General features: G+C 40.2%; 1 protein-coding gene across 4 annotated transcripts in view; it reads right to left on the bottom strand.

Moving 5' to 3' along the window:
* arhgef28a (Rho guanine nucleotide exchange factor (GEF) 28a) overlaps positions 1-20,000 on the bottom strand; it is a 269,023-nt gene that overhangs the window by 106,107 nt on the left and 142,916 nt on the right. For all 4 annotated transcript variants that reach the window (XM_060913034.1, XM_060913035.1, XM_060913039.1 and 1 more), the window contains exons 8-9: positions 18,492-18,538; positions 18,007-18,070 (exon numbers count right to left, since the gene is read on the bottom strand). In XM_060913034.1, coding sequence (XP_060769017.1) covers positions 18,007-18,070; positions 18,492-18,538 — 111 coding nt within the window. The remainder of the gene's footprint in view (positions 1-18,006; positions 18,071-18,491; positions 18,539-20,000) is intronic.

The raw sequence follows: 20,000 nt of genomic DNA, 5'->3' as shown, positions 1-20,000 counted from the left end.
GGGTATAAAAATGCCGCTGGTACACTCTAACTAGGTGTTAAGTTTAGCGGGATCAGCAGTATTTTGTCCTTTTATCGATCCTTTGATCACCATTCTCAATAATTGTTTGTGATCAACACCTAAACTAGGCTCATTAAGCCTTTGTTTTATGGTGTGAACATGTATTGTTAACTGTGGAACTGGTTACTTAGGTGGTGTTTACATTAGACCGTATCTGTCTCGTTTTCATCGCGGATGCACTGTCCGTTCACATTAAAACGCCGGGAAACGACTCCACAGGCGGGACAACTTGAATCCGCCAGGGCCCACGTATTCAACCCAGTTCGTATCTGATCCGGTGCTGTGTAAACATTGAGGAACGAGGATACGCTGTGCTGAGCTCTAGCTGACGTCGTCATTGGACAACGTCACTGTGACATCCACCTTCCTGATTCGCTGGCGTTGGTCATGCCACGTTGGTCATGTGACGCGACTGCTGAAAAACAGTGCGGACTTCACTTCATTAAAGAGTATAAAAGTATGAATACAATGCTTTGCCATTCTTAATGTTGTTCAGGGTAAGATGCAAATACTGCCCATTGTGTAGTTATGATTGTCTTTAGGCTTGCCATCCTTCCACTTGCAAGTGGTGAGTGACTTGCGCATGCCCGATATGCACTGGGATCACACACACAGCGGCTCAGTCCCGAATCACTGCTCGTGCGCTTCACTCACGCGCTCTGTGAGCTGCGCAGGGCCGGAGTGCGCACCCTCCAGAGGGCACTTGCTGTTCAGGGCGGAGTGATTTGGAGCGCAGGATGCCTGTGCGGAGCCGAGCCGCTGAGGAGGAAGTACTGAGCCGCACTACACATTTCAACTTACAGTACGTGCCATCTAATTAGTCATGTGATTAGCGTATCCGTGTATTGGCGTTGCTGTGTGCACGCGAATCGTTTTAAAAACGTTAATCTGATGATCCGCTGATACGGTCTAATGTAAACCCCACCTTATTGTTTGTCATTGTTGTCTCTGGTGGGAAAAGGCATGCATGGCTCAGTGTGTCATGTAAGCAGGCGAATGACTGATGTAATTGCAGGAAAAGTGTTTATTTACAAACAGGCAAACATTTCAAAGACATAAGACAAAGGCAGGGTCATGATACAGGCAATGGTCAAGCGAGGCACAAATAGAATTGCAGAGACAGAGTCCAAATACACAAAACAAAATCAAAAGCAGAAAGGCAATACAGATACAAGTCTTGGTAAATGTGGGACACTAGGTACAGCGCATATACTTTGTGTGTTTAGAGAGTCCTTATAAGCAGTGGCTGTGATTGCACTCTAATTCAGAACAGATGCATAGTAAATTAGTCCCAATGGCACTGCACGTGCATTGTAATCTGTGATGCACGCTCTGAGCACCAACGCACATGGATGTGACACAGTGATTTTTTTGACTCATTGCCACTAAAGGCAGGGAACACAAATTTAGATCGTTATATGCAAAAGTTCGTAGTAAAAGAGTTCTTCATAGTGGGGTTGCAGTGTATTAGTAACCAAGGGCACTGATAATCAATATTTGGGGCAGATATTCAGTTACCATAAATTTGATGTTTGCAGCTTGAAAATTTACAAGAATTTAATTCTTACTCACAAATTACATTAAATGAACAATGTTTAACATCAGAATATACTATAACCACTTTTCCAAAAAAAATTGGGAAAATAAAAAGAGAATGTAACGATTTGCAGAGTGGGTTCACCACTCTGCACAGACAAATCGTGTACCAATTTTAGAATAACATTCCTCAATGTAAAGTTGCAATGAATTTGGGGATCACTTCATCTACACTTTTAATCATCATTAAAAGATTCAGAGAATCCAGAGAAATCTCTGTACACAAGGGTCAAGGCTGAAAACCCAACATTGGATGCCCATGATCTTCAGTCCCTCAGGCAACACTGCATTAAACACAGACATGATTTTGTATGGAAAATCACTGTATGGGCTCGGGAACACTTCTGAAAACCATCATTTGTGAACATAAGTCATCACTGCATCCATAATGCAAGTTAAAATCATATGTAAACAACATCCAGAAGCACACTGAACAACCTTTTCAAGGAAGGCCTTGTTTATTTCAACAGGACAATGCCAAACCACATTCTGCACGCATTACAACCACATGGCTCCATAGTAAGAGTCCAGGTGCTAAACTGACTTGCCTGCAGTCCAGACCTGTCTCCAATTGAAAACGTTTAGCATTACAAAGCACAAAATAAGACAAAGGAGACCTTGAACTATTGAGCAACTAAAAGTGTATATCAGGCAAGAATGGGACAATGTTTCACTTTCAAAACTATAGCAACCGGTCTCCTCAGTTCCCAATGGTTTAGAGAGTGTTGTTAAAGGAGATATGCAGAGCCTTTATTTTTAAATACATTTCTGAGTGGATAGTATCTCCATCCTTGACTCTTGTATGCTGCATAAATGGTAATAAAAATATATATATATTTTTGAGAGTTAAAAATCGACTGCAAAGTTGACATTCGAGTTGTCCCGCTGAGCCAGCCAGCCCTGAGCGCGTGACGTCACAGCAGGAACCGGTTTTAAGGCCGAGGCCTTTGACAGCTATAGACCAAAGTCATATAAATAAACATTGATGGTGAAAGTAAGAAATACCATTCCCAACTTGCTCAACTAAGACTGATTTGACTTCATTGATTGTGGGTTGACTCTCATTAAAACAGGATAGGTGTTATAACTTATGCAACATACATGTACATGCATGCATTTTCACTGATAAAACATAAAAGGCTAATTAAATAATCAGATGAACTGAGACAATCACATTCTGAAGCAACTTAAACACACAATACAAGTTACATGTATTAATCTAAATGCAGGTAAACAACGTGGTGGTGTTTTTTTTATCCAAATGAGAGTCAGAGCTTACCCGTCTGTGTTCTCGCTTCTTGAAGGCCAATTGTTTCTGAAACAATCTGACTTTCAGTTGTTCGTTCAGTTCTCTGTTCATTCACTTCTTCCATGTAAGGGCGAGATGGCAGCAATATCCAGTTTAGGCTGCTCCACGCAGTCACCTTTCTTCATACTGTGTATTCCGCCATTACTGCTGGGCTCAGGCAATTACTAAATCCCGGGACGGAACTCAATGTCACCTGTTTCAGCAACAACTGCAAGGAGGTCACTGGCCAAGTGATATGTCCCATCCCGTTCCATCCCGGGTTTTAGCAACAACCCTTGGCTCACTCCAGGAGGACTGGTGCAACTGAACTCACTTTCCTTTTTAAAAAATAAAAAAATAAAATAAAGTTTCCTTTTCTTGTAGTTTTCTTTTTCTTTAATTGTTGATACTGCACCTTTTCAATACAGGCTTATAGCCAATGCTCCTCAGCAGATCAGAGGTTTTGTACGAGTCTTCAGTAAAATGTGCAGAGCAGAGGATAAACCACTTCATAGCTGCCCAATGTGTCCGTGAACTTCTCACAAAATGCGTCCAAATCTTTTCAGTTTGAACACTCTTGGGCCATGAATGCAATGTAAATCCACCTTCTGTCATGTTGCTGCACCGACTAGCAACACATCTACATGGCATGGTGATAAATTAGCTCAAAATGGAGGATCGGAGTTGCAGTCAGCTCTGTGTTTTAGTATAGCGGAAGTGGCGACAAGACCAACAGACTTCCTGTTGTGATGTTACGGACGTCAAGGTCATTCACTCAGACCGCTACCGATACAAATCACTTTAATCGTAAAAATTACTATCTCAGATTTATTGTTAATGCTTAAAACTACAACCCCGATTGCAAAAAAGTTGGGACAAAGTACAAATTGTAAATAAAAATAGAATGCAATGATGTGGAAGTTTCAAAATTCCATATTTTATTCAGAATAGAACATAGATGACATATCAAATGTTTAAACTGAGAAAATGCATCATTTAAAGAGAAAAATTAGGTGATTTTAAATTTCATGACAACACCACATCTCAAAAAAGTTGGGACAAGGCCATGTTTACCACTGTGAGACATCCCCTTTTCTCTTTACAACAGTCTGTAAACATCTGGGGACTGAGGAGACAAGTTGCTCAAGTTTAGGGGTAGGAATGTTAACCCATTCTTGTCTAATGTAGGATTCTAGTTGCTCAACTGTCTTAGGTCTTTTTTGTCGTATCTTCCGTTTTATGATGCGCCAAATGTTTTCTATGGGTGAAAGATCTGGACTGCAGGCTGGCCAGTTCAGTACTTGGACCCTTCTTCTATGCAGCCATGATGCTGTAATTGATGCAGTATGTGGTTTGGCATTGTCATGTTGGAAAATGCAAGGTCTTCCCTGAAAGAGACGTCGTCTGGATGGGAGCATATGTTGCTCTAGAACCTGGATATACCTTTCAGCATTGATGGTGTCTTTCCAGATGTGTAAGCTGCCCATGCCACATGCACTAATGCAACCCCATAACATCAGAGATGCAGGCTTCTGAACTGAGCGCTGATAACTTGGGTCGTCCTTCTCCTCTTTAGTCCGAATGACACGGCGTCCCTGATTTCCATAAAGAACTTCAAATTTTGATTCGTCTGACCACAGAACAGTTTTCAACTTTGCCACAGTCCATTTTAAATGAGCCTTGGCCCAGAGAAGACGTCTGCGCTTCTGGATCATGTTTAGATACAGCTTCTTCTTTGAACTATAGAGTTTTAGCTGGCAACGGCGGATGGCATGGTGAATTGTGTTCACAGATAATGTTCTCTGGAAATATTCCTGAGCCCATTTTGTGATTTCCAATACAGAAGCATGCCTGTATGTGATGCAGTGCCGTCTAAGGGCCTGAAGATCACAGGCACCCAGTATGGTTTTCCGGCCTTGACCCTTACGCACAGAGATTCTTCCAGATTCTCTGAATCTTTTGATATTATGCACTGTAGATGATATGTTCAACCTCTTTGCAATTTTACACTGTCGAACTCCTTTCTGATATTGCTCCACTATTTGTCGGCACAGAATTAGGGGGATTGGTGATCCTCAACCCCGATTCCAAAAAAAGTTGGGACAAAAGTACAAATTGTAAATAAAAAACAGAATGCAATAATTTACAAATCTCAAAAACTGATATTGTATTCACAATAGAACATAGACAACATATCAAATGTCGAAAGTGAGACATTTTGAAATTTCATGCCAAATATTGGCTCATTTGAAATTTCATGACAGCAACACATCTCAAAAAAGTTGGGACAGGGGCAATAAGAGGCTGGAAAAGTTAAAGGTACAAAAAAGGAACAGCTGGAGGACCAAATTGCAACTCATTAGGTCAATTAGCAATAGGTCATTAACATGACTGGGTATAAAAAGAGCATCTTGGAGTGGCAGCGGCTCTCAGAAGTAAAGATGGGAAGAGGATCACCAATCCCCCTAATTCTGCGCTGACAAATAGTGGAGCAGTATCAGAAAGGAGTTCGACAGTGTAAAATTGCAAAGAGTTTGAACATATCATCATCTACAGTGCATATCATCATCAAAAGATTCAGAGAATCTGGAAGAATCTCTGTGCATAAGGGTCAAGGCCGGAAAACCATACTGGGTGCCCGTGATCTTCAGGCCCTTAGACGGCACTGCATCACATACAGGCATGCTTCTGTATTAGAAATCACAAAATGGGCTCAGGAATATTTCCAGAAAACATTATCTGTGAACACAATTCACCATGCCATCCGCCGTTGCCAGCTAAAACTCTATAGTTCAAAGAAGAAGCCGTATCTAAACATGATCCAGAAGCGCAGACGTCTTCTCTGGGCCAAGGCTCATTTAAAATGGACTGCATCAATTACAGTATCATGGCTGCATAGAAGAAGGGTCTGGGTACTGAACTGGCCAGGCTGCAGTCCAGATCTTTCACCCATAGAAAACATTTGACGCATCATAAAACGGAAGATACGACAAAAAAGACCTAAGACAGTTGAGCAACTAGAATCCTACATTCGACAAGAATGGGTTAACATTCCTATCCCTAAACTTGAGCAACTTGTCTCCTCAGTCCCCAGACATTTACAGACTGTTGTAAAGAGAAAAGGGGATGTCTCACAGTGGTAAACATGGCCTTGTCCCAACTTTAAGATGTGTTGTTGTCATGACATTTAAAATCACCTAATTTTTCTCTTTAAATGATGCATTTTCTCAGTTTAAACATTTGATATGTCATCTATGTTCTATTCTGAATAAAATATGGAATTTTTAAACTTCCACATAATTGCATTCCATTTTTATTTACAATTTGTACTTTGTCCCAACTTTTTTGGAATCGGGATTGTATTTCAAATTTGATTATTACAACAATTTTTTTTTTTTTTTTTTTTAAAGTTGAGACTGTAAAGCAGGGGTGGGCAATTATTTTTTCCATAGGGCCACATGAGAAACAGAAAATTTTGTGGAGGGCCGGACCATAAGGCTGAACTAAATTCTGCATAATATTAACTGTATTTCTTTATATAAAGCAATAAATATCATTGTTTTTACAAGCTGCTAAGACTTGTAAGAGTATGGAAAAAATGAGGTTGCCTTACAAAAAATGTAATTTATTCAATCAAATTTCCCAAAACAATGGTTAACAAAATGTGAACGTTTGTACCATTTTTTTTCAGTCACATTCACCCCAAAACACAATAAAGACATCACAATATTGTCTTTCTACTCCAAATATCAAACAAGATACATCATATTATAATAATGATGCCCACATTTGTAGTCTAATCACCTCATTTGGTGTTTATTTGTTCAGTGAGAGAAATCTAGTCTCTGTTGATCTTTAACAAGTGCATCAAAGTCAGGTTGAATGTCTGAGGTGGAGATGCGAAGCACAGCTGACAGATGATCATCAGTCCATTCGGTGTAGGTATCAGATCTACAGATTGGCTCGGGCTCCGGCACCTGCTGGTGACGTCACACTATGTGATTGGCTGGACCGTTTGAAGGATGACGTACAAGTTTGTGGTTGGTCTGGACAAATTACGGAAGTAGTTATCGCGGGATTAGGTTTCATGGGATTTCATGTCATGTTCATGTCGCGCGCATTCCGTTTTTGTTGAACACAACTTCAAAATAAAAGCAATGCACATTCAGTCCATGCATGAGGTAAAATCAGAAAATCCGTTTATTTTGTAATTTCTAATTAACCTTACGCGGGCTGGTCAGAATGAACCAAAGGGCCGGATGCGGCCCGCGAGCCCGAAAATGCCCAGGTCTGCTGTAAAGCATTTACCACTTTGTAATGTCATTCCTTCTCACAACACTTAAAATATGTTTTGGAACTGAAGACACCAAGTGATGAAGCATTTCAGATATTATTTTGTCCCATTCTTCCTACAAAAAGGTGTGCAAGGTCGTCGTTGGTTTTCGTTTCAAAATTCACCACACATTTTCTATTGGGGACAGACACCCTCTTCAGACAGACAGCTATACTTTTGTAATGTATGCAGAATTTACTTTTACATTTTACTGAAATACCCCTGGAAAAGATGTCATCTTGAAAGCCACATATGTTGCTCCAAAACCTCAATGTACTTTTCTGCATTCATGCTGCCATCACAGAAGTGTAAGTTACCTTTGCCCAAGGGCACTGACACAACCTCGTACCATGACAGACCCTGGTTTTTGGACTTGTTGCTGGTAACAGTCTAGATGGTCCTTTTCATCTTTGGTCTGAACCACATGGTGTCAATTTCTTCCAAAAAAGGCCTGGTACTGTATACTGATTCATTTGCCCAAAACACATTTCCACTGTGTGATGGTCCATTCTCTGAGCCCAGAGAAGTTGACGGAACTTATGGACACAGTTAAGATAAAGCATGCTTTTTTGCACAGTAAAGTTTTAATTGGCACTTGTGGATGTAACTCTGTATTGTAGCGCTTGACAAAGGACAATGAGCCCATGTGGTTATATTAGCTATAAATGAAATCACAGTTCTTGCTGTAGTGTCATCTGAGGGATTAAAGATTCCTTGAATCATTTAACAATATTATGCACCATACAGGGTGAAATATCCATATCCCTTTTTACCTTTCTTTGAGGAACATTCCAATAATTTTCTCATGCATTTGTTGACAAAATGGAGATCCTTGGCCCATCTTTGCTCCTCAAAGACCAGGTCTTTCCTGGATACTGATTTGATACCAAATCATGATTTTTTTAGGGCGGCACGGTGGTGTAGTGGTTAGCGCCGTCACCTCACAGCAAGAAGGTCCGGGTTCGAGCCCCGTGGCCGGCGAGGGCCTTTCTGTGTGGAGTTTGCATGTTCTCCCCGCATCCGCGTGGGTTTCCTCCGGGTGCTCCGGTTTCCCCCACAGTCCAAAGACATGCAGGTTAGGTTAACTGGTGGCTCTAAATTGACCGTAGGTGTGAATGTGAGTGTGAATGGTTGTCTGTGTCTATGTGTCAGCCCTGTGATGACCTGGCGACTTGTCCAGGGTGTACCCCGCCTCTCGCCCGTAGTCAGCTGGGATAGGCTCCAGCTTGCCTGCGACCCTGCAGGACAGGATAAAGTGGAGATAATGAGATGAGATGATTTTATACCAAATCATGACCTGTGGACATCACCGGTTTCAAATCACATTATTATTTAATTGTTTTACCTCATTATTAGCCCTATATTGGCCCCATTTTAACTTTTTTGGAATGTGTTGCAGGCCTGAAACACAGGAATGGATGTATAACAAATGAATTGAAGTTGACCAGACAAAACATGAACTATCTTGGGTTCATACTGTCTTGCAATGAAATACAAGTCAAAGTAAATTTAGAAATCACTGCTTTCATTTTTATATGCATTTTCCACAGCTTCCAAACCTCTTCTGGAACTGGGGTTGTATAACGTGTGTGGAGGATGCCAAACAACCCCAGTGTTATCATCTGCAGAGTCGCCTGCAGAACACTAGATAGCCAGCAAGAAAAGTGACTGTTTTGATTTTCTCAATTAAGATGCCTTATTTTCATAATACTTCCATAATTAAAATAATTAAAAATTAGCATTGAATAATTGGATTTTGCCCCAAACCCCATACTATTGTAATAAATGGCACATCAAATTATTACACCACCTCAAGCATCTGCCCCTTTTCTCCTCGATGACCATGGTGCCCTTTTTGGCAAGTCAGGGTTTGTTTGTTTTTTTCCCTGGCCATGGCACTTATGAAAAATAATTTTAACAATCAGTAAAAATGCCTGTTTAGCTGCCATCCATAAGCTGTAGTTGCCAGCAGGGCTTTGAACCGGTTCAAGGAACGAAAACCGGGAACTTTTTCTATTTCACATGGAACAGAAACGAAACCAGAAACTTTATTATTTTTTATGTTCCGGAACAGAAACGCTTATTAAAAATAATGGTAACGGTTAATACCGGTTTTTATTTCGTTCCTCAAAGTTTCCGTAGCCTACAAATAAAAAAGTCATTCTCCTGCGCAAGTTTCTATGACCCGCTGGGGTTCACTTCCTGTGTGATGTTCGCTGACTGAATGGAGAGAGCGGGAGGGTGGACTACTATCACGTCTCCACATCTTAAATAAGAGGTAAATATTGCAGTCTATCGTTATTCAAAAATGTCAATTTCAAACACGATATCAATATATTTGTCCACGTTAATGAGAGGCTCGCGAACATTAAATGACATTAACCTCTGTTAGCCTATCAATGCATAAGGCCTGACTAGCCTTTGGTAACACACTAAACGAATTCTCTTTCATTTTTGGCACTTTTTCTGTTTGTGTAGATGGGAAGACATACTGAAAATCCAAATCGCCAACATTTGAAATAATTGTTTTGAATTATTTCTTGTCTTATTTAATGAAGGTTGTAATAGAATTAGCCTACATTTGGCTTAAGCTGGATGAGACAGAGACATAATTTTATAGCCATTTGTTAAACAGCTGACAGGGAACGTAATTAACCGTTCCGGGAACGAAATTTTTTTGTTCTAACCGGTTCGGGAACATCTATTTAATGGTGGAACCCAAAACCGGGAACGTTAAAATTCCGTTTCTGTTCGGAATGAACCAATAGGAAAAAAAATTCTGGTTCAAAGCCCTGGTTGCCAGTGACTTTGGGTTTGTTACATTATCTGTTTGTGCAGCCCCCTCCCTCTTTGAATGAAGGGCTCATTAGCCAATAGAAATTTAGTGCATAAACATTACCTAATGTATGCCCGTGAATTTTAAGAAGCAGCAGTCAGTGACACTGGCACATAAGAAGGTAAGTAATTACTTGTTCTCCATAATTGCCAGTTTAAATTAAAATCTTAACTATTATTATATTTGTGCACTTCAGAGACAGCTGCTCCACGACAAAGAGATGGCAAGTTTGTATTTCAAAGCAGTCGGGTCATCTCTCACCTGTATGCTTGTCGTCACATTTAGTCCTGAAGTATTACACTTCACCAGGAAATTATGGAGTTGAATAGTTGCCAGCCAGCAGAGGTGGAAAGAGTACTAAAATATTATACTCAAGTACAAGTACTGTTACTCTGATGAAATTTTACTTAAGTACAAGTAAAGTTACCAGACAAAAAAATCTACTCAAGTAAAAGTAAAAAGTAGATCATTTAAAATGTACTTTGAGTAAAAGTAAAACGTTACTTTTAACAATGGGTGTTTTCTGCCTCCATTGTGTTGTGCAAAAATGAAAAAGAAGAGGAAACAAGGATATGTACATCTCAACCCAGATGTTTTATTTAAAGGAAGTGTATCAAATTGAATGCTTAAGATAATGCTGCATTAAAACTGAGACAAACAAAAAAGGTCAATACACACAGTCATGTCGTTTACATCGCCCTGACCCCACACAAAGCATTGTACACAAAATATGAAAGTGAAATGTTGCACCGAAATCTCGTAGCTTGCCTGTGTGCACTGTGTGTTATTGAACAATTCAATTCAAACATTATTTGTTTTGCTTAGTATTCCTTTCTGGCCTGTTGGATGTAGAATGGTAGGAGGACTGATCACATCAGGTTGGCGAGCTAACTTGCTTGCATGATTAGCCAACCGAATAACAGACTAGTTACCATTATGTTACAGTACCAACAGGTTGCTACTTCAACATTAGCAATGCCATCCACTATTTTTGGAATATAACCAGCCTATTGTCGGTTTTACTATGGAAAGGAAACATTATGATCAGGGGCGCAGATACGTTTTTTGAACTGGGGGGGGGACAAAAACTGGGGGGGACAAAAAACTGGGGGGACAAAGCTGCCAGCAAACCAACCCCAACCCCGATATGCCTGTCAAACTTGTTGTGGGTAACCATAGCAACCAAGCTCGAGCTCGCAACCTGTGCAGTCTGCGCAGCTCAACCAACCGAATATCAGTCTTTGTTTTGTTTTATGTGAGTTGTTGCAACTATGTATACACTGCTGTGCACCTCAATAAACTGAATGGTAATTAGTCTTTTGATTTTTCCGTGAGGTTTGCCTTATGCAAAGAAAGACAGCATAGACGTTTTTTCCTCCCTATAAGTGGGGGGGACCGAACGAGGTGAATTTAAATCTGAGTGGGACGAATCCCACCCGTCCCACCCTCTATCTGAGCCCGTGATTATGATGCCAATGACAATACTTACCTCAACATGCTTGCGCAGATTAGACGTCGAATTTTTGTATGCCGCAATGGTTGTCTTCTTGGGCACACATAATCTGCATTGCATAATGAAACTGTCACCCCTTTTCTCTACAAAGCTGAAGTGATCACGTATGTAGGGCCAAGGGTGCACTTCATTACTGGAAGAAATTGGGTTTTCTGCAGGGTCGTCCACCACAGGTTCCTCGGTCTCCATGTCCGCAGGGGCGCTTTATCAACACCCGTGGCCCAGGGGCTAGGCCCCTCATAGGCTACCTGTCAACCCTACCCTTACTGTTGGCCAGGAAAACACTCATTTTATTTGCAATACGTGTCAAGCATTTACAGTGTAAGCGCGTAATTAGCCTAGAAGCCTACGATAGGTTACGTTTGGCTCAGCGTAGCTGCGCAAGGCCCATGCTCACATCGCTCAACACATCCGACCACAGAGGGAGAGAAGAACGCACGCATTATCATTACAGAGCCGGTTCTGATTATTACCACGGACAGGACAGTGATACTGCGTAACTTTCACGCAGGGGCGTGGCCAGAGATAACCACACAAGCGCGCGTGCGCTAATGTAGACCTATGTGTTGTAAACATAAAACACACACACCTACAGACAAGTCCTTTTAAAAAATAAAATACATAAAAATAGCTCGGCGGCATGAAAACAAACATTCACTGCAAGACAAGGTGCCCTAGAATCGCCATCAGTTTTTAATATCTATATGGACTTTGTTGTCAGGATTGCACAGCATGAGATATCAAAACTGTACCCAGATACAGGCTTCAAGTTCAGATATTGCATTCCAAATGAGGTATCCACAAGAGAAATGCGTACGAAAGCACGAGCATCAGGAGAGGGTTGCATAACAGAGATTCTATACGCAGATGATCAGGCCATACTCGCTGGATCCATCGAGGAGCTTCAGAATATTCTTCAGTTGTATGATAAGACCTATACCCACTTTGGTTTACAAATATATGTCAAAACAGAAACAATGGCTTTTAACGTCAATGAGGATATCAAATGTAAACCAAGTATCATTTCCCTTGGCGGCACTAATATTAAAAACGTCCGCACCTTTAAATATCATGGTTATAATGTCAGCAACTGTGATGAATCCTCACACTTCCTGCATGCTAGGATAAGTGCTGCATTCATGAAATGGAATGAACTGAAACACGTTCTAACCGACCACCGAATACTACTAAAAACCCGTATAAAGTTCCTAGTGATATGCGTTCGATCTCGTCTCCTGTACAGCACACAGGCATGGCAACTATCATCCAGTGAAATTCACAAAATTGAGGTAGTGTGGCACGGCTTCCTAAGGAAAATGATTAAAGGTGGATATAAACGAAAGAATGCCCCTGACCAAAAGAACACTACAAATGAAGATATAGACTGGAGCTACAAGATGCCCAATGCTGACCTCCGGAAACTGACAGGAACCCAGGATATAAAACTATCCTGCTATGTACAACAACTAAAATATATTGCTCACGTTTGCTGGATGGGCAATAACCAAGTGCAAAAGCAGCTCCTGTTTGACAAAAATGGTTACAAATGGATGAAATGGGAAAATCTGCTGGGCATAGACACCCAACAGATAAGACGTATGATGATGGACAAATCAAACTTTGAGCAACTGCTGCAACTGCTACAGCAGAAGCACCCCTAGAGAGTTTAACTTTTGACAGGGGAACATGATGATGATGATGAAGGTACTTGGCTCGGCGGCCACATGAAACGTAAACACCATGGAAAGCGGCCAAACTCATAACTCTACAGACCGAAATACACGAAACCAAGTCCTACTAGGGTCTGTTTTACCGATCTATGTTCAAGCATCATGCAAGTCTTCCTTCTCCTTGAATAAGACCGTGCATTCAACTGCCTTTTTGACATGACTGCATCGAAATACCACTTGCAACAATATTTCACGCACTCCATCAAGAAAAAAGTTAAACATGATGAACACGGGCATACTGTTTTGAGCATACGATTTTTTAAAAAGAAACTAGCTACATCAAAGTCCTTCAATAAACCCATCCTTTAGCGCAAATGAGCTTAACCTAGTTCAAAGCATGACGCTAGCAGTAGCTGCATAAGGCAAAATCATGTGGACCTTTCGTCAACAACAAGCCACGGCGGGCAAACATTAATAATCAAGCGTCCTTACCTTAAAACGTCTTGACTACAGAACTTCAAGTATTTCACTTAAATCCACACGGGTTAACAACACACCCAACACAGCTAGCGAGAAATGTGGATCTGCGCTAGCTTTGTATTGCTATTCCCCTTAGTGTGCTTACTCTGTCTGCTGCCCGAACTGTGAACATTATAGCCTACAATCTTTTCATCAATTTCTTCAGTAGATGCCGTTTTAGACATTTTATTATCCCCATCGAAATATGCTATTATACTAACAGGATTATAACTCAAATCACACGATACGTATTCAAATCACAACTGATTTATTTTACTGTTGGACAGATCATAGCATATCTAACCTAGCTGCACATAGCCTAGCTGCTGGTAGCATACCTGTCAACCCTCCCGTTTTTCCCGGGAAATCCCTTATTTTGACTTATTTCCCGCTGTCTTCCCGTTTTTTTATTTTCCCGAAAATATCCCGTATTTTCACATTATATAAAAGTCCCGTATTTTCACAATATAAAAAAGTCGGTAGGTCCAGAATTCATGACGTGCCTCTGACAGGAGTTTACAGCAGGAAGTCGGGCCATGAATTCACGTCCCCGCCCTCTCAGGCATCAGTAATTGCATAACTACGTCCGGAGGCGAGGCTGAACAAGTGATTAGGTCCAGTGTTGCCAGATTGGGCGGTTTGCCGCCCAAGTTGGGCAGTTTCAAGTGCATTTTGGCGGGTTTTGAACATATTTTGGGCTGGAAAACGTCAGCAGTATCTGGCAACACTGATTAGGTCTGAGGTGAAGATGGCGATGCTAATAGCTAAGAAAAACATTAGCCTCTCTTTCTTTGATGATTTCAACAAGTGCGTGGATGGAATGTTCCCAGACTCTTCCATCGCAAAGAAATTTTCCATGGGGAAAACGAAAGCCTCCCAAATAATCAAAGGTAAGCTACACATGTTTACATTAAGTATGTCCTGGCTAAGACCTCATAAATAGCCCAGTGTAAACTAATTGGTGTATTAACTGTTTTATCCACTCATTGTCTATTTTATCTTCTATCTGAAACTTACCCATTTTAAATCACTCGTGGTTTAATATCTTATATTACTCTTTATCTCTTTATCTCTTTATCTCTCTATCTATCTATCTATCTAGTGTTCCGAGGCCATGATTATGGTAAAACCATAATAAATTGCAATGGAATTTAATTTATTGACTGGTTATATAATGACCTTTCTTATTTTAACATAAGATACGTATTTTAGCCCTTAATTTGGGAAATAACTGGTACCACTGAAAGCAAATAAAAATAAATGTATAGTTTATTCACAAATGCACTCTATAAACCATAAGCATATTGAGTTTGGGTCTTGGCTATCACCAACATGCACCAGAGTACAGGAAATCACAAATACTAGATAGAAAATTGCCCCCCATTCAACTACACACCCACTTTTGGTGAAGGGTATGACTTTCCGAAATTTTCCCTTATTTTGAGTTAAAAATCTGGGAAATATCCCTTTTTTTCAAACCTCAAAGTTGACAGGTATGGCTGGTAGGCTGATAACTGATAAGTAGCTGATATTCTGAACAGATTGGTGATCCTTACCTTAAAAAAGTCTGTGACTTTAGGCAACGATTCTATCATTACCTGCATCTCTCTCTTTTTTCCTTTTATGCGCCCCGCTAACATGTGAACGCTTCATCTTTCAAAGCCTCTAAATTTGTGTCTCTGTAGCCTGCAGTCTTTGGCGCACTTTCGTGCGCGACGTTACATTTTGTTACATTTTATTCTGGTACAGTTGTGGGTGTTCGTTTCGCGAACCACATCCGCCATGTCTCTTACAGCAGGCTACTGTGCGCTCATTTATTTCTAACCTTATTTCTATCCGTACATTAATGTAGGCCCACGATTCCGACAGTTTATTATTTTATTAATATTACAAGGCCCCTGATTGGCTGTGGCCCAGGGGCTTGAGCCCCCCCCCCATAAAGCGCCGGTGCATGTCCGCCATCGTCTGTGTGAGACTCGCACGCGCGACAACTGTCCTTCCCATGATTCATTTCCAGAACGCATTTCCCCTTCTCCGTTTTAGCCTTTTTTTATTTATTTATTTTTTACTCAGTAACGGTTGTGATGTAAAATGTACCGAAGTACACTACTTAAAAGAAAACATACTTAAGTAAAAGTACACTCTTTAAAAATTACTTGAAAAAGTATAAGTACACAAAAAAGCTACTCAAGTACAGTAACGCGAGTAATGTAATTCGTTACTTTCCACCTATGCCAGCCAGCAATATACCTGTAGTAGGTCTGAATCTGAAGGTTGTGTCTTAGGCTAATTAGTTTTCTAATTGTTTTGCTAGTTTGGACAATATATGTTTAGTAATAAAATGCATTCCAGAATGATGTTGCAGTACCAGTCAGCTTTTTAGTCCATATATTTTTGCATTTGAGAGAAATAGCAATTTCAAGAAACTAAGGCCCACTTTACATGGGGACAGTATAAAACAAAAACGCAAAAGTCCGTTTTCGTTCTCACTTTTTTCCGCGTCTACACGACCGTTTTCAAGGAGGAAATCTGCGTCTATACGGTGACGCATAAATGTCTCCGCTATGTCTGCACGCATGCGCAACGTCTTCCGTCTTGTCTGATCTGCACATCTGCGCCGCTGTTCTGTCAAGTTATCCTACCAAGCCTACTACGCATGCGCGAAATCCAGGAGGGTAGGAAAATTCAACAGTAGTTTTGTCCCACCGATCAGCTGGGCTGATAGAAAATCGGTGAGAATTTCACGCATTTGCCGATTTTTATGTTTTGTACATATTGGTCGAGTCTTTGGCCGAGTCAAATAATTTGTAATAACTTGTTTTGAATAATAAAACGGTCTGTATGAGAACTTGCTAGGATAACTTTACAGAACACCGGTCCGGCTGAGGTACTGTAGTGCTCGAGGGAGGAGCAGGAGCAAACCGAAACTCTTTTAATCTGCCTTTATTAAGTAACACTCACTCTTGTTTCGGTGAAGAAGAGAAAAGGCAGTGTCCATCTCAGCAAAATAAACCCGTTCGGCTGTTAGTTTTGTTTTCAGTCTCGGGTTTATGGTTTCACGAGCGGCTTGAATAGGCGGCGCGCGCGTGTGTGTAACTTGGCGACACCAAACTGAGGAGCTCCAGCTGGGTGAGTGAGCAGGAAAACACATCTACTGCATTAAAACACAGAGCAGCTTGAAGGTCCGTTAGATCGATGTAATCAGACATGCTCTTACTTTTTTACTTACTTTCTTACTTCCCGGGCTGGCATGTACAGTATATGACACATGTATGACGTAAACGCGTACCCGACGTGAGCAGATCCGAGCGGAGTTTCGCGTATTGGGTAGTTTAGACGGATACGCAACGGGGGCCGTTTTTAAACTTATCCACTTTGGAAGGCGTTTTCAATTTTATCCGTTTTTCAGCCTCGGAAACGCCGTCCTCGTGTAAACGAAAGGCACTTCTGATAAAATATTTAGTCGTTTTTACCCGACAGCGTCCTCGTGTAAACGGGCCCTAAAACACAAATAAGCATGCTTTATCATATGAAACAGGTTTTGCTTGTTAACATAATAAAGCTAGATTGTATCTTTCATAGTTCACATTGCAATTTACAGTTTTAATTGTGTGCATACCTTTGTTTAGAATATTTTTTTAATTTATCAAGATATTAAATATTTATAATTTTTAAACTGAGAGTAGTCTGGTACTGAGTAATGTTTAAATAATAATTACAATAATACATTGAAAAACTTCAAACTCTTCTAAGGTGTAATCATAACCAAATTATGATGCGGTTTGTTAAAAGAATCCATTTTCCCTTTGAATATTATCTGCAATAGTTCGGCAACTTATGCTGTAGTTGGTGTTCTAGCATCTTGATCCATGTGCCCCTTTTTAAATTTGAGCACCTGCCCCTCTAAAGGTCTCTGCATGCCTTGCTGGTACACAACTATTTAATAAACTAATTATGACTAATTAATATGTAGGTCCAGTCAGGTGATGTCACTCCATGAATACAGAATATTATTCCCTATTATACAGAATTGTTGCAGGATATGAAAAGCTCATTTGAACAAGACAGAGGTCAAATTTAATTTAGCCCTATACCTCAATGGTACAGTGCACAGGATCCCCACCCTAGTGTGTTTTTCATGACCAATACAGTCATGGTAGACTGGATGCAGATGAAGAGATAATTGGGTACCTGAAATATGTGTGCTGGAAATCTCTTCTTCATCCAGAGAAAGGACAAGCTGTTCTTCAAAAACCTGATAACAATAAAATGACAGACAATAAACACACACACACACCTGTAACAGCATGCATTGCAAAAATACATCTTCTGTGTCTTGCAGACAAAAATCCATAGTTGCTCTTTAATAATCCTGACAATCTAGTCCTTTATTTTTGTTTTATGCTTTATATGTACACCTTATAGTTCAAAGGGACGTGTGTCATTTTTTAGGTCAAGATACCAGTTCCACCATGCATGGTATTTTTTGCTTTATGGAACCGTATCCCCATGTAATAAACAACATACTACCATTTAATATTATTGGCAGAAATGTGATAATGCAGAACATGAAATGTTTGCAAAACCGAAAAAGTCACACAGCAATTTTAAATCTAATTGCTATAATAATTCCATCACATGCACACAACCACCCACACACACACACAGGCACTTACACTGTCCAGTAGAACACAGTCCTCTATGTTTTTCTGGGTGTTGAGATCTGCAGGTAAGACATCCATACAACATAAATCCATGAAAAGACAGTCAAACCAGTTGACAAAATAAACTACATTGTAAACACAATTAATTCAAGGGGGAAAAATCTAATGCAAATACAGATGGTAACATTATCCCATTATGTATCTTTCAAAAAGACAAAAAATATATACAGATACAGAAAAGGATTCCAAGTATACTCTTTGGATGCTGATAAATCTGACTAAGTATTGAGCATTCAGGTTACAAAGGATACTGATCCTGACAGGAGGTAAAGTCACACAAACACCATGTGGATCGAAGCCAGAGCAGTAAAGCAGTAATCACTATGGTTACCAATGACAGGAAGCTTGTGTGTGCTAAATGTGTCAGGTACCAAACCTAAATGTGCTTAAGGCTTTTAACACCTGCCTTTCTGATTTGTATGCAGTCTCTCTTTCATTCATTCTCCCCCTTTGGCTAGCCATTTAAACATATTTCTATCCCTGTACCTAACAAGGCATTAGAATACTGTTTACTACAGTCATTATCCACTGCAGCATTCATCATCTTACACAAATCAATACAACCAGAACATTCTCTAGGATTATATATATATTCATTAAATGCAATATTCATACTTGGAATGGGGCGTGAAGGCAGATGAGGATAATTTCTCATAATTTTGCAATTTTCTTTTGATTGTCAACCCTGTCTGCTTCTTTTAAAGAGGTACATTCTCTACAGTCTGTGAAATATCAGAATCATCTAAATGCTTATGAATGACTATCAAAACAATGGAACAATACACTAGGGTTATAACTGTATACAAATACCTTATTAAAACAACGTACAAACATGCACGAATAGGATGTTTTCTTTCTTTTTTTCTCAAAAGCTTGGCAAAAAGGCTCGCAGAGCATGAGTTGAGACTAATGTTTTGCATCAAGACAGGGATCCCACAGGAAACAACAAAACCCAAAATAAAAACTTGTGCCAGCAGGATTTTTTTTTCTTTCATCAGGGCATGGGTGTGTGGACAAACACTGCTGTACAAGAACAAGTACAATGCTGCATGATGCATTTTACAGGCTTCTTAGTAACTGCCTGGTCAGGGTCATGGTGGTTTCAATTAGGATACTAGTTTGTTTATATTTTTAAAATATAACTAAAAATTGTTAGAAAATATCACAGGCAGGTACAAACAAATAACTGCACAAGTGGAATTTATTTAAATAAATAAATAAATCCTGCACACAGTTGAGGCCAATTTTGAACTTGAGTGATGTAGCTGAGGTTGAGGAACTGTCAGATCCAAAAATTCACACACGATGCCGACACTGCTGCCATTTCTACCTTGAAGTTGTTTCTAATGTTTTCCTTGTTTAAAGGCCACATTTTGAATTTCAATCTGAATACAGACAGTGTCACTGCTGTGAATGAGTGAGCGAGCAAGGGAGAAAGAAAGAGAGAAAAGAGAACAAGAA

This window comes from Neoarius graeffei, chromosome 28, assembly GCF_027579695.1.
Source record: "Neoarius graeffei isolate fNeoGra1 chromosome 28, fNeoGra1.pri, whole genome shotgun sequence".
Classification (NCBI taxonomy): Eukaryota; Metazoa; Chordata; class Actinopteri; order Siluriformes; family Ariidae; genus Neoarius; species Neoarius graeffei.
This window is presented reverse-complemented; position numbering and strand designations above follow the sequence as displayed.